This window comes from Elgaria multicarinata, chromosome 8, assembly GCF_023053635.1.
Source record: "Elgaria multicarinata webbii isolate HBS135686 ecotype San Diego chromosome 8, rElgMul1.1.pri, whole genome shotgun sequence".
NCBI classification, from domain to species: Eukaryota; Metazoa; Chordata; class Lepidosauria; order Squamata; family Anguidae; genus Elgaria; species Elgaria multicarinata.
The window spans coordinates 20,380,661-20,395,602 of record NC_086178.1 but is presented as its reverse complement, the minus strand read 5'-3'; the positions used below and the strand labels follow the sequence as shown (position 1 = coordinate 20,395,602).

Below are 14,942 nucleotides of genomic sequence, written 5' to 3'. Positions count from 1 at the left end.
CATCTGTAAGGGATGCTTTAGCGTGGATTCCTGCATTGAGCAGGGGGTTGGACTCGATGGCCTTGTAGGCCCCTTCCAACTCTGCTATTCTATGATTCTATGATTCTATATGTCAATGGGCCCCAACAGTTGTCAGTGCACTTCAATACCGCTATAAAGTGTGGCTCCTGCCTTTTATATACTACTTTCATACTACTTTCATAATGGAATATCCTGCTTGGTGTAGATGAGCCCTGGGATTGTGCTCTGATCTACCTTTTGAAACTGATATAGAAATTGAAAGGTGGGATATAAATATTTTCAAAATGAATAGTGAAATGCTATTGAAATCAATGGATATAAAAGTGCTTAATTTTGGTGGGTCCACTCCCTAAGTTGCCAAGGTCAGCTTTGTCACCTGTATATATGTATTCCACATAGTCAGGGTGCTTTTTTGTAAAAGCTTCCTTCAACTTGTCTATTTTTACAGCCTTTACTTTAGTTGCAAATGGTGTGTACATGACTGAAAAACATTCGGCTCTTGTGATGGCTTCTTCAATCATAGCCTAAAAAAAAGAGAGAAGAAAGATATGATACATGCTGTGTTTTTTTTTTTTTTTTTTAAAAAAAACCTAAACTGCTATTAAAAAAAGAAAGGGTGGGGGGAGGAGACAAGAAAAGGAAAACGAAAAATAATTACCTTCATGGATGATATTTTCCTCTTAATAATTGCACAGTCATGCAAAGATAACATATTTTGGGTTTGAATATTAATTAGAGAAAAATTCAAATTAGTTCCAGAATGCATTGCCTATCTCACCCTCAGAAAATCAATTTTAATGTAGAAAAAGAACATTTGTAAACAGTTTTCACTGTGGCGGGTCTATGCCTTTAGTAGGAAGAATAAACGCATTTGAGAAATTATCTCAAGGATAATAAGAAAATGAATTTTACTTTCTCTGAAGGTCATATCTACACTACTAGATATGTTGTTCAAAGCTTGGAGAATTGATTTAAATGTAGGTTGTTTCAAATATGGATTATCCAGAGATGAGACAGTGTACACAGGGTATAAGGAAAGGGCAAACAATTTATGATCCACGTAGGCTTAGTTTTAGGGCGGCCGCATGGCCAAAAAAGAGGAGATACATCACCCCTTCAAAAAAAGGACTAAAAAGGACCTATTTGCATAAAATTGGCATATGCTAACTTAGAAGCAAATTTAGAAATAAATACTATTGTTTAAATAGAAATACAATATATCTCACCATAGTGGGGAAGATTGTGAGCAGGTGACCTTTGGTGCCAGCCAACCTGCTTAGTGACCCTGTTCAGTTGACATGCTAAGCCTCGGTAGTTAAACATTTTGCGCTAAACATGGCTTAGTATGTTGTATGAACCATTCCTAACCATGGTGGCCACATAACCATGGTTTAAACATGCTCACTAGCCATTTGCTGTGAAAGGGTTAGCAGCCTAACCATGGCTTAGCATGTTGTCTGACCCAGACTGATATCCAGGTGCTAAGTGCTGACAGGCAACTTCAAGACACCTGCTCTCCCTTCCTGTGGCCTTCATCTTTAAACTGGACTTGGACTGGACAGCCATTCAAACAGGGCAGTGTATATTATTATTATTATTACACTTATATCTCCCCCAAGGAACCCAAGATGGCTTATATGATCCCCCCCTCTCTCTCCATTTTACCCTCACAAAAACCCAGTGAGATAGGTGAGGCTGAGAGTCAGTGACTGGCCTAAAGTCACCAGGTGAGCTTCATGGCCAAGTGGGGACTAAAACCTGCATCTCTTGAGTGCCATTCCAATAGTCTAACTACTACACCACACTGACTCTCATATTTTATCTGTGCATTGATTGTAGGGTGACCATATTTGGGAAACCAAAAAAGAGGACAACTAGTGTGTGTATGGGGAAGCAGCTTTCTGAGTCCTGCAGAAAGTACGTTATTCCCCCGCCACCTTAAAGAACCCGATTGGAGTGGAGGAGGGGAAAGGATTTCATTCTGCACCACCACCATCCACTCCAATTGGAGCCTTTTCTATAATGTCCACGAATGACCCACTTTCCCCTTTAAGACCTCAATTGGAGCTCAGGGTGGGGGAATGATGTGCCTCAAGAAAACATGTCACTCCCTCCTGCTATGCTAATGACAGCCTTAAAGGGGAAGGTGTGTCATTCCAGGACATTATTGAAAATTATTGAAAATCCCCCCTGACACCATGGAAAGAACAAAAACCAGGACAAATCCGGGAAAATCTTGACAGTTGGTCACCCTAATTGATTGTGTTCTATCCAGGCATGCATGCCCTTCTTGGCTTTTATGTACGTATTTCCATATCCAGTATCTGGATGTGGCATTGGGACAGATGAAAGTGAGAACAAGCTAACTTTAATCTAGATAAGATGGAGCTTTGGGAAGCCAGCCAATAAGGATGAAGGCTGGGTTTGGAAACCAGCCAATCAGGATGGAGGTGTAAAACTCATCCTGGATGGGGTTGTACTGCCTGACCAGGGATGCAGCCTAGGGGTGCTCCTGGGCTCCTTGCTCTTTGGAGAAGCTCAAGTAGCAGTGGTGGCAAGGTGCGCCTTCTACCAGCTCAGGCTTGTATGCCCAGGTGTAGCTCTATCTGGAGTGGCTGGACGTTGCCTTGGTTACCCATGCAGTAGTTACCTCCAGGATGGACAACTGTAATCTGCTTTATGTGGGGATGTTTCTATAGACTGTTTGGAAACTTCCGTTGGTGCAAAATGCAGCCACTTGGATGCTAATAGAAGCCAGAAAGTCTGAACATATAACATTATTTTTGCACCAGTTGCATTGGCTACCTGTATGTTTCTGGGCCCAATTAAAAGAATTGGTGTAACTTTTAAAGCCCTAAGTGGCTTGGTAATGGGTTACCTCAAGGACCACGTTTGCCCCATGATCCTGCCCATCTCACATCTACTTTGGAGACCCTGTTAGTATGCCTGTAGCTAAAATCAGTTAGGTTGGTGAGTGTGAGAGACAAGGCCTTCTTCGTGGTGGCCCTACAATTATTTGGAGTGCCCTTCCATTCGATTTATGCTTAGACCCTCCAGTACAGGCCTTGAAGAAGGCCTTGGAGGTTTATCTTTTCTTCAGAACGTGAATGGCTTGTGTTACTCACAACAGTTTCCCTCTTAGTCACTTTACACCTAACTGATGTGAGTAATTATACTTCTGTATCATTCCCCTTTGTATGTCGCTTTGTGAGGGCCTGGCTCTCAAAACAGCTTATAAATATTTTGAATCAACCAGTCAATCAGTTCTCATTCCCCATTGTGGCAGGAATTGGGTTTTGAGATGAGATTCAAATTAGTTAGCATCACGGCTAGATACATATCTGCCTCAGCCCTTTTACATTGGGTTCTGCCTCTCTTTTATTTTCAATTAACAATTCTAGCTGGGAATGATGGGAATTGTAGTCCAACACATCTGGAAGGTACCAGGTTGAGGAAGGATAAATTACACACAGTGGTGGTTAAGTTACCCTGGATTTCAAAAATCCAGGAGAAGCTATGAATTTGTGCCCTTTCCCCACCAGCTGGTTTTTTCGCTCAAAATCTTTCCCCTCTCCCCAGCTGCCCTGAACCACTGAAACCGTAACCAATTTTCAGGCTTTTGACATGCCAGCAGGCATTGCCTGCATACTTCAAAACATATCTTCGAATCCATAAAGACTAGAAGTTTGGCCTGTTTGAGAAAAAGAAGAAAAAACCTGAGGCCTTAGCTAGACCTACCTTTTATCACGCGACGGAGGAGGAAAGATCTCGCATTGTATTTAAAGCGAGATCCCTCCTCCGTTTACGTGCGATGCGCGACAACCTTAAGAGAAGAGGCGTCATGCCCGCCATTTTAAAATTTCTTTTAAAGAGAGCTTTGGCTATGGGACAGTATATAAATTTAATAAACAAATAAAGCGACGGGAGCGCACGAACGCTCGTGCGCAAAAGGTAAGTGGTTTTTAAAATTAAATTAATTTCCCCACTCTCCCCACCCTATCCCCGATGGGCGCAGCTCCTAAGACAGCGGAAAAACCAAGGCCAAAGTGGATGATCCCTCCCTGATCCTGGGATCCCCTGTGCATCATGTGAACACATAGGGACGATTCCGGGGTTCGCCCTGGGATAAAGCCCCGTCTAGCTATGGAACTGAGAATGTACATACTCTTGGTTGTATTTAAATTGTGCCTGGAAGGGGAGCTAGTGCAGATGTTGGAATAACATTGGTTCTGCTCTTGACACATGCCAAATGTTTTTGTGGCTTGGAGAAATCGTGCATGAAATTGGAAATACAAACCCTTTGTGTGCGAAGTGGGGTGAGTGGGAGGAAAGTGACTAACAAAAGTTAAGTGTAATATATACATACAATAGCCAACAACCACGAAAAACCAATAACAAAACAATGGCTAAAAAGAGTAGAGAGAAAAATGTGGTCCGAAAAAAGACCAGCAAAACAAGCAAGGAGCATAGACCCGTCAGACTAATTTGCTGCACTGCACCCTGTAAATCCTAGGAATACAAACACACAGTCTTTATAAAGGCTTTTGCAGAACACGGAACACCCAGAAGTAAGGGAAATAGGTGAACGTCCTGTTGAATCATCCCTTCTGTTGCTGATGTTCAGAGGTGAGTGTCTATGCTTATGTAGTAGTACAAATCACATGCAAGAGGGTGGTATCAGTAGGGTTGGAGAAACTCTAAGGTTTACAACACACACACACACATCTTTAGGGGAAAAAATAGTTCAAGGGAGTTGGCCTGAAAAACAGTGGACTAAATGAGGACTAAAGTTGCCCAGCATGGAATGCTGACTGACTGTTGTGGGGTGACAGTGGTGGGGGTGGAATGAAAAATTGGGGTTGGAAGTGTTGGGAATATTGCAGCCTCCTCTGCAAGTAACAGGAAGGGGCAGTGTTGCAGTTAACTAGTTAATGCATGGGGATTTGGGGCATAGCTAGCCTTAGGATTGCTATAGACTACGTGTGGCTTTCTGCTCCTCCTCTTCCTTCCTTCTCTCTCTCTCTCTCTCTCATCTCTTCCATTTGTGGAAGCACACGTGTTTGCTCTCTGTCCTGCTGGTGTTGTAGAACAAAGAAAGAGACTGAACAAACATTCTCTGAAACTAAATGCTGTACCTGCATTTTTATGCAAGAAACTGAGTAAACAATTTTACTTTTTTTTTTTTGACTGAAGGAAAGTGTGATCTCCTTTGTTTGTTTTTTATCCTGTGTGTGCGTTTGGGACTGGTAAACACTCATCCTGCTTTGTATTTCTCTGCTAACTGCCTTTTTAACAAGAGGCAGCAATACCAAACAATCCCATCTGGAAGTGGAAATGCAACGGAGCAGCTGGATGGGCTACTTGGTCATTGCTGCTTCCTCTTTCTCTCCCTGTGTAAAGAGATCATTGCTATTGTGAGACAGCAACAGAAAGCCATAGTGAAGGTAGGGAAACACGAAAATCCATCAGTCTGACGATGCTGTAAGTGTGATCTGTATACTCAGTTTTTTCAGAAGATGGATGCCATGGACACAATCTGTGTGCCATCAGAGTCTGTGTGCCTACTGTTTCTGTGTGTGAAGGCTCTGCGCACAAGGTCAGATCAATATGTAGAGGCCGGGGTTGGAGCCACTGGGATCAATGCCAATATCCCTTCCACATGTCGATTGTATCCAAACTTAGAATGTATAAAGGTTTGCCTTTTATTTTGGATATACAGGTTTGTCTAGTACCTTAACTAGAGAAACATGAGACCTGATGGGCACTTTTTGTCGGAGATTTAGTTCCCTTTAGTGGGTGGGTGGGAATTCACAAAGGCAAAGGAGGAAGGCATCCTGGAAGGACGGACTGAAACAACTCCGTGTGGAACTGAGAAATTGCCACTTGCCGTTTCACTGGCAGACTGAACGAACAGACATTCAAGGTCACTCCTCGGCGATGCAAAATTGCTGGAGAAATTATGTGTAAATCTGAGTAATGTTTCCAAAAGCCGAGACAATTGTCTCTGCTCGGCTGGAATGGAAAGGCTGAGGTTGTTCGGTATTTGTCTTCTCGTTGGTAATGGACACAAACAGGTACTTGGGTGCACATTATGCCACTTTGCTTGCAGGAGAACGCTGCCTTGGATGAAAGCAGTGATCTGATCTGTTTGCCCTCACACAATACGTCCTGGAAATAAAATGCACTCCGATGCCATCACGAGGCAGTGGATCTGCCCTTTCGAACCATTTCACAGAAGAAGCTATAGGTGAAAAAAAGATGGCTTTATGCCTAGAGAACAGGCAAGACTTGGGCAGCAAGGATCATACATTACAAAATAGCTCCTGTGCATTTTAAGGGCACTCTTCATACTGGGGGTGGGGGGACTTGCGCATTGCCAAAGGCGAGGGCACAGATTTGTGTGAAATTTGCACATGCTAATTTTTGTGGGTGAACATGTGGCTACTGATGCAGCTGGAACCTGAGACTGATGAGTGACTCTACTCTTGTTCCTTTTGGCTATATCCTTGAGACTATTGCAGGTAGGGATATCATAGGTGTCTGGTTGGGTGCAGGAATCCGGTGGGCAGCCCCCACGTCTAGATCCCTGGACCCGACTCACTGAGCCATGGGGCACTCACATGTGTAGTTGTTGAGTGCAGCGCAGGCCATGAGCGCCCACAGCTGCTCACTTCTCCCTGCAAGCTGGTTGCAAGCTGGCATTTTCTGTAAAAGCTGGGCTCCCAAAAGTGCACAGATCTGATCTCTCTCTGTGTGTGTGTGTGTGTGTGTGTGTGTGTGTGCGCGCGCCGTAAATGGCCATTTCTGCAACATTAAAGGAAGGGGCCCTTTACATCTCTGATCTTGCAGAAATGGCCATTTACAGCAGCCATTGTGCACAAGATTAGATCTACGCACATTCAGGAGCTCAGTTTTTACAGAAACTGCCGGCTTGCAGAGAGAAGCGGGCGGCTGCAGGCACTCGCGGATCTCCCACCGAGCAATCCAGGTGAGTGGCAGCGGGGAGGCCATGAGCGCCCACTGCTCCAGGCCCAGATGAGTCTGTCTATCCCTCGTCACAGGTCCTGCAATTTCTTCATCGTTTGATCCCTGTGTGCAGGGCCCTGCTGACAAAGGTTATGCCAGCACTTGCTTGCTCGATTCGCTTTTATTTGAACCAGACATGACTCTGAGGCAGGAGGAAAATCATGTCAACAAAGTCTTGATGGCATCCACAGTCAGAGTGACATGCAAACAGTGACTGGTTTGGAGGGAATCATCAATAAAAGGTCACATAAAACGGAAAAGCAGTAGATGAAACACCGCTATATATATCACCATGAAGGATATGACCCATTTTTCTGCCCCCAATAATGGCTGTGCACGTCAGAGCTATTTGCTTCATTCTCCTTCTGGATTTGTGTGTTTGTGTGTGCTAAAGTCTTCATGGACATGAAATCTCGAGTCCCTAAATATTTCATGATCAGAACAAGGGGAGTTTTTATTTTTAAAGAGTAAGTGGTGTTCCCCACAGTGTATTACTCACACTGAGTGACGTAAAGGTTGGTCATGCTCCTCCTGGTATGACCCTTTCTGCAGATTGTCCATAATATTCACTGCAGATTGTCCACAGGAAGGGAACAGTAGTTTTGCTGATGGTCATGGCACAGCAAAACAACCCTCCTTCTCTTCCGCTTCCTGTAGACCATGGGAATTTCAGCAGTGGAATATATTGAGCTACATTATCCTGAATCAGATTATGAATCCAGCCAGCTCAGTGTTGTTTATTCTAGCTAGTGATGGGATCCTTTAACCTGGAGGTGTTACAGAATTGAATCTGGGACCTTCTGTATGCAAAGTGTGTGTCCTCCTCCTCCTCCTCCTCCTCCTCCTCCTCCTCCTCCTCCAAAAAGCAAGTTTCTAACCGTCATGATCATATGGGGTGGTGGTAATATCTTCTAAAAGCCCTAGACTAAAGGAAACGTGGGGCCCATTTTGTCTAGCTGTCCTTAACTTAAACCTGTGACAGTATCCATAAAGACCACCAATATGTCGAATGCTGGATCAGCCATCTGTCCTGATGATCAGTCACCAGTCTTGCTTTAGGTTGGCAGTCATTAAACACACACTCACTCACACTACAGTAGCATGTGCATGTGTGAGGGGAAAGGAACCCAAGTCCCCTCCTCAAACTTCAAGAGGCCCCTGGTGCCTTACAGACTGTGAGCAGCTTGGCTGGTCCCATGAGCAATGGGGCCCATTGCGTTGCTGTTTAGCCTTGGGGGCCGCCTTCACCTTATGGACCTCTTCCTCATGGGTCTCCTCCTCCTCCTCCTCCTGCTACAATTTCAGCCTGGAAGCTTTCAGTAGACGTGCAGGGCTTTTCCTTGCTAACCAGGTGTCCCACCCTTCAAATAGTAGGGGTGTGCACAGACCCCCCGCTCCGCTTCACTTGCAGATCCGCCATTTTCCGGATCGGGCCGCTCCGCCCCGCCCCCGCTCCGCCCACTTCCGCTCCGCTCCGCCCGGAGCTCCGGATCCGGATCCGGATCCGGAGCTCCGTTTCCCCCCCAATAGGCTTGCATTGAAAGCTAAAAAATTATACAACTTTTTTTCTGTTCAAGTTAGAAACCTCATGTTTGGCACCATGACACCTCATGGGGATATACACACGCACGCCAAGTTTCAAAGCAATCCCATCATCCCCTGATTTTTGGCGAATTTTTGAAAATCGGGCACCCCACACACACCATCCCTGCGAGGTGGGCAGGGGAGGAGGGAGGGAAGGCAGGCAGGCATGCAGCTGGCATTTCTGGGGGCATAAGGAAGTGAGCCAAGGATAAGCCAGTAATGCATATAAAATGGAATAAATCAATCAATAAACAAAGGAGGGGTGGAATTAAAAGCAGCAGTGTTGCTCAATAAACAACAAGAAGAACTTTTTTTAAAAGGCTATATCTGTCTTTTACCAGCAATAGGGGGACGTGCCCGGGGGAGGGGGAAGTAGCTGCCAGTTCAAGACACTGACAGCCACAGCTCTGAGAAGAAGTAAAACGCTCACTTCGACTCAGAACAGGCATTGCTCCACCACTGAAAAGTGACCATTCACTTCAACTCATGATAGGCATTGCTCCACCGTTTTACTCTCTTTGGAAGGCTCTAATGGCCTTCCAGTGCAGGATAGAGTGGGGGCACGTCCACGATGAGATGCCCTAGGGGAGCTCATCCCCTTGCACCACATCGATTCAGTTGTTCCCCAAGGTTAGGGTGGGGAGCAGTGCTGTGTTTCTATCTCTTATTCTTGGCTTAGTATATGATTTCAGGTTGTGTTTGTGCATTTGGTGGGGCTACTGTGTTAAAAAACACGGGGAAAAGCCCGTTCAGATGAAGAAAGAGAAGTTTCCCAGAATCCCAAGTTACCTGTTTTGCCTATGCCCTCCTCCAACTTTGGGATCATCATGACCGGGAGCTGACTCTGCCCCTCAGCCCTTTGAAAAAGGTATTTTTCCCGCCGATTTTTTAAAAACGTCTAGCCCGCGACCCGTACGATGCAGAAAGTTGCGAGTGGTCTCAAAATGACCCCCATCCACGACTCTCTGTGCACAAGAATTTCCAGAACGATAGCTTAAACCCCCCCCCAGTTATCCCCGATTCTTTCCCTCAATGCAATCCTATGGGCGAAAAGCCGAAAACGCAGTTTGAGCCGCGCGGTTGACCCGATTTTCAAAAAAATATAGCCCGCGACCCAGACAACGCAGAGAGGTGAGAGTGGTCTCAAAATGACCCCCATCCACGACTCTCTGTGCACAAGAATTTCCAGAACGATAGCTTCAAAAACAACGTAGTTATGCGCGATTATTTGCCGCAATGCAATCCTATGGCGAAATGTTTTCAAGATGGCGACCGGAGCGCTCCGCCTGAACTCGGAGCTCCGAAAAATGGGCGCTTCTCTTCGCCTTGCTTCTAGGGGGTCCGCGGTCCGCTCCTACTCCGCCTCTGGGTAAGGCGGAGCAGGCCAATCCGCTACTGCTTCTACGCTCCTAATCGGAGCGGAGCACATCCCTATCAAATAGTGTTTGACAAACTGCCTGTGTTTTGTGAAGACCCCAAGGACTTTCCCAAGACATCTGGGTCTTTGGCTGAGAGATGCCATATCCATGTTGCTTGAGCAACCAATTGCAGTGCTCTCCCTTACTGGAACCTGGTGAGTGACTGGGTGCCATCTTAGGTACTGGCAATCATAGCCAAGTCTTTTTCATCTGGCTATCACTCCATGTTGGAGTCATTATCACTTGAGGCTTAGGTGGCCTCAGTGGCATGGAGTGCCTTCTACTAGCTTTGGCTGATGGTCCAGCTATGCCGCTATCTGGACAGGGATAACATGGCTTCAGTAGTCTATGCTTTGGTGACCCCCAAGTTAGATTACTGCAATGTGCTCTAAGTAGGGTTGCCTTTGAAGAAGGTTCAGAAGATGCTGCTTGTGCAAAATGCAGTTGCCAGTTTGATACAGTAGCAGGGACCAGAAGGCTGCACTGGCAAGATGCTCATTTTGACCTATAAAGACTTACATGGGTCGGGACCACAATACTTGACAGAACAGCTCTCCCAGTATGGACCTACACATATACTAAGATCAACATCGGAAGGCCTCCTTTGAGAGCCTGCTCTGAGGGAGCTTTGGGGGATGGCAACAAGGGAGAGGGCCTTCTCACTGGTGGCCCCCTGGTTGTAGAATGCTGTCTCCAGTGAGGTCTGCCTGGCACCAACATTGTCATCTTTTTGGCACGAGGTTAAGCCTTTCTTCTAAGCCCAAGCTTTTCACAGCATACTATGGGGCATTTTAATGTAGATGTTTTATTTAATTGGGTCCTTGTAGTTTTATGGTTGTTTTAAATATTTTCTATATTAAAGGTTTTATATTATGTTTTATCATGTTGTAAACCACCCAGAGAGCTTTGGCTATTGGGTGATCTAGAAATGGAATGAATGAATGAATGACGAGAGCAGGTCCCTGCCCGAAGGAATTTACAATCTAAAATTCAACATGGGAAAGCTACAGAAATGAAGATGGGGTAAACAGTGAAGCACTATGTGGTTGTTTCAGCTATGCATGCTTAGGCTTAGTTAACTTGCAGTATGATATGGAAACTAGGAGGCTGAAAAAGTGGGCTTAGAGGAGGATTTTGAACCAAGTAAGAGAGGTAGCTTCATGCAGCTGTTCTGAGAGGTAGTTCCAAGCAGGAGCGGGGCTGCACGGTGCCTCGTTCTGTGATCCCTTGAGGCTCACAAGAGAAGCTGGTAGCATTTGATGACAGTCAGAATGAGGCAAAAAGAAAACAGGACCTTGGATAGCTCCAGGTCATTTCTGCTGGCTGGAACTCTCTCCTACTACAATAAGATGTGGATGTTGTCTCAGCAGGGAGCTAAAGCCAACTGAAGCCATATGTAGGCTGATGAGAGCTGCAGTGTGGCCAGCTCCACCCTTCCTGGAGGAGCAGACTTGACTGTTAGAGGGTCTTCACCTGGTTTTGTAGTGTCAGGTTTCTGCGAGGCTAGAGAGATGGAGGTTCTGTGGGGGACTCAATTCACCAAGACAAAGGGTGGTGTCAGGGCTGTGATCTCTGGCTGGGAGGGGCATGAATAAAGCACTGATGGTCCTTCCTTCAAAGGAAGTAGTCTGTGCCTCATCCTCATTAGGATTCTCTGGAAGGTCCAAGGGCTGGGAGACATGACACAATGAAGAAAAATCACTTGCAGAACTCCTCTGGGATTGGGGAAGGGAAGGTCCACGGGCAGTGTCACAAGCATTAGCCAATTTGTGTCTCTCTCCACAGCTGGATTTTCCCAGCTTCCAAGTGACCTTGACAGTTTTTCAGTGCTCACCCTGGCCAAGAAAAAGCGGTGGTTTTGTACGAATGTGCCGATGGTGCTCCCAAACTGGGCCACTGCTCTTTGGAAAATGTTGTGTCCTCACCCTTCACAAGCTTTAGGAGGCATTCAGCACAGGAATCAGAATTCTGAGGTTTCTGACCTTTGCCAAGGCCCAAGGCACACACTCTTCTTACTTATCACTGACAAACATGCACCACAACAATGCTGGAGGAATGATTTTGGACTTGCACATCCTGGCATTTAGCTGATATATAGCCAAGCTGGGCTCCACAGAGGACAAGCTCAAATAAAACTTGAAGAGCCTATTTCAAAGGGAGGGGTGGACTCAAAACAGTGAAGTAAAACTGAAAGAAAATTGGGGGAGGGAGAAAGCCTTGTGAGGAATAGGAGTCAGGGAGCCACAAGTTGCTATCAGACATGAAAGAATGAAAGGATGCAAGCTTTTTGTCTTGGCTTGTTGGCCAATGGCTCCTCAGGGATGTGAGATCTCTAATGGGTATTTGTTACATATCATGTAGGTTCTGCAACAAAATATTGCAGCATGGAATACTGCCGTTCCTGATTTCAGCCACTCTATTCCATTCCCATTCTTAACCCTGTTCTAATATTGTTTTTCCTCTGAGTATTTTGTGGACACTGAACACTCTCAGTCCTCACTGGGCTGTTTTGGAGGATTCCCCCCTAATTTTTTTGGTAGTTTTGCAAATCTTGGGGTTTCTCCGAGTCCCTTGTGTGTGGGGTGGTGGTGCCATTTTGGCTACATAAGCAATGGCACTCACATCATGGACATCGGAAATAGAAGGATTGAATGATATTTCCATCATTAGGAATGACCAGCTTTGGGTTTTGAAAAATGCTGATTCCCTGAATGGGCCAGGAAAGGAAAGCCATGGCAAGGCACAACGTGGTGGGTCTGTGGCAGAGCTGGGAACTGATGTAATCTTATAGGCCACGGATGGAGCTTGGTAGGTTGTCAGCAGAGCCTGGTATTGTTGAGAATTCACTGGCTTTGCTAGTTACATTAGAGAACGTGGTTTTATTGCTTGGACCAGTAAGATACTGGTTGCTTCGTGACAAGCCTCAGGGGTGGAATTTGGGGGTAGGGATGGTGAGCGGCCCAGCTGACCTGCTTATTTTAGAGCGCAGGCCCAGCGTACCTGCTTACCAGCTTGCAGTTCCAGAATTTCACCACATACTTCTGTATGACTAAGAGAAAACAACAGAAGCATTCAGAAAAGACACAGGGAGTCTTCTGGCACTTTAAACACTAAGGGTATTATGAGGAGTAACAGAGGGAGCAAAGCATTAAGGGTCACTGAATTTTTGCAAGTCATGCAGGTCCTACCAAGAAACTGGTGTTGCTTACAAATTTGCCTCAATAAAGTGAAGGTCTCAACAGCAGGTAGGGGGAGGGGAAGGCAATGGAAAGAATAATGGAGCATTTAGGCTATCTTGTTACTTGTTTATTTGTTTGCTTGTAATCAACACCTATAGCACAAAAGTGATACCCAAGTTATGTGTGTGAGTGTGACAACGAGGGAGGGAGAGACAGAGGGAGTGCCTGGTGGCCACCAGGGCCTAATCTATACCAAGCGGGATATTGCACTATGAAAGAGGTATATAAACTTTGCTGTTTTAATTCCATATTTTAACCTATATCAATTTTTGCTGTGTAGTTTTATCCTGGTTGTGCTTTTTATATTGTATTTTGTATTTGTGTTTTTAGTTTGTTGGTTGTTTTTATGCTCTTCATGGTTTTAATTTTTGTGAACCACCCAGAGAGCTTCGGCTCTCAATCAATAAATAAATAAATGGCAGGGACCACACCAAGCAGGATACAGTGGTATGAAAGCGGTACACGGTATGTGTCAATGGGCCCAAACTGCTATAAAGCAGTAGTGTGGCTCCTGCCTTTTATATACTGCTTTCGTAGTGCAATACCTGCTTGGTGTAGATTAGGCTCAGGTGATATGGGCATGTGGGAAAGAAGATAAAAAGAGGAAAGAGAAGGGAAGGAGGGGAAAAGAAAAACCAATGGGACAAGGAAAGTGTTGGGGAATTGTGTTGGGTCATAAAAGTATTTTTGTTGCATTGGAAATGTATTGTTAGCATATCTCCTATGGCCTGTATCTAGCATAGTAGACTCTGGAGCGGTTCTAAGCAAGGTTTTATTCCGGGCTTAAGCACTGTCTCCACACAAGCTAGATCAGGTCAGGCAGTAGCTGTGAAAGATTCTAGTAGGCCTCAATTTAAATTTTAGTTTGATACTAAAGTTGTTGTAATGATAAAATCATATTCTCTGCCTGTGTGTGTGTGTGTGTGTGTGTGGTTCCCTGAAGAATCGTACAATGTGTTTTGTGCCTTAAATAGGGAGGTTAACATATCACCTACCTATCCCCATAATCTATGTAGGCCAACCAGATAGCATGGTAAGCATTTTGCGGTCTTGAGCACTGGGAAGACATCAATGAAGAGGCTGAGAGATAAGGTGTTCCCTCAGGAGGCCAAAGGCATCACGCGGCACCAGTCCCTAACGACTCCGATGCATCCCAAAGGGGTTTGCTGAGCTGCTTTCCTTTCTTATGTCTTTAGCTTGAAGTCAGACTTAGACTGGGCAGCCCTTCAAATAGAGGAGTACAAAATTATGCAAGGCGTGGAGAATGTGGATAGGGAGACCTTTTTCTCCCTCTTTCGTAATACTGGAACCCAATGGGGTCATCCCATGAAGCTGATTGGTGGGAGATTCAGGACAGATGAAAGGAAGTACGTCTTCACACAGCAGAGTATGGCTGCCTTGAGGCCCATTATTGGGCAAAAGGCGGGATACAAATTATTATTATTATTATTATTATTATTATTATTATTATTATTATTATTATTATTATTATGCAGTGGAATTCACTACCACAACATGTGGTGATGACCACCAATTTGGATGGCTTTGAAAGGGGATTGGATAAATTCCTGGAGGATACAGCTATTAATGGTTCTAGTCCTGATGGCTATGTGCTACATCCACTAGCAGAGGCAGTGTGCCTATGTACTCCAGT

The 14,942-nt window shown here is 45.2% G+C and overlaps 1 protein-coding gene across 1 annotated transcript in view; it reads right to left on the bottom strand.

Annotated features, from left to right (window-relative positions):
- SPATA16 (spermatogenesis associated 16) overlaps nt 1-14,942 on the bottom strand; it is a 181,169-nt gene that overhangs the window by 61,777 nt on the left and 104,450 nt on the right. The window contains exon 5 of the mRNA XM_063131969.1: nt 398-545. Within this exon, the coding sequence (XP_062988039.1) occupies nt 398-545 (148 nt within the window). The remainder of the gene's footprint in view (nt 1-397; nt 546-14,942) is intronic.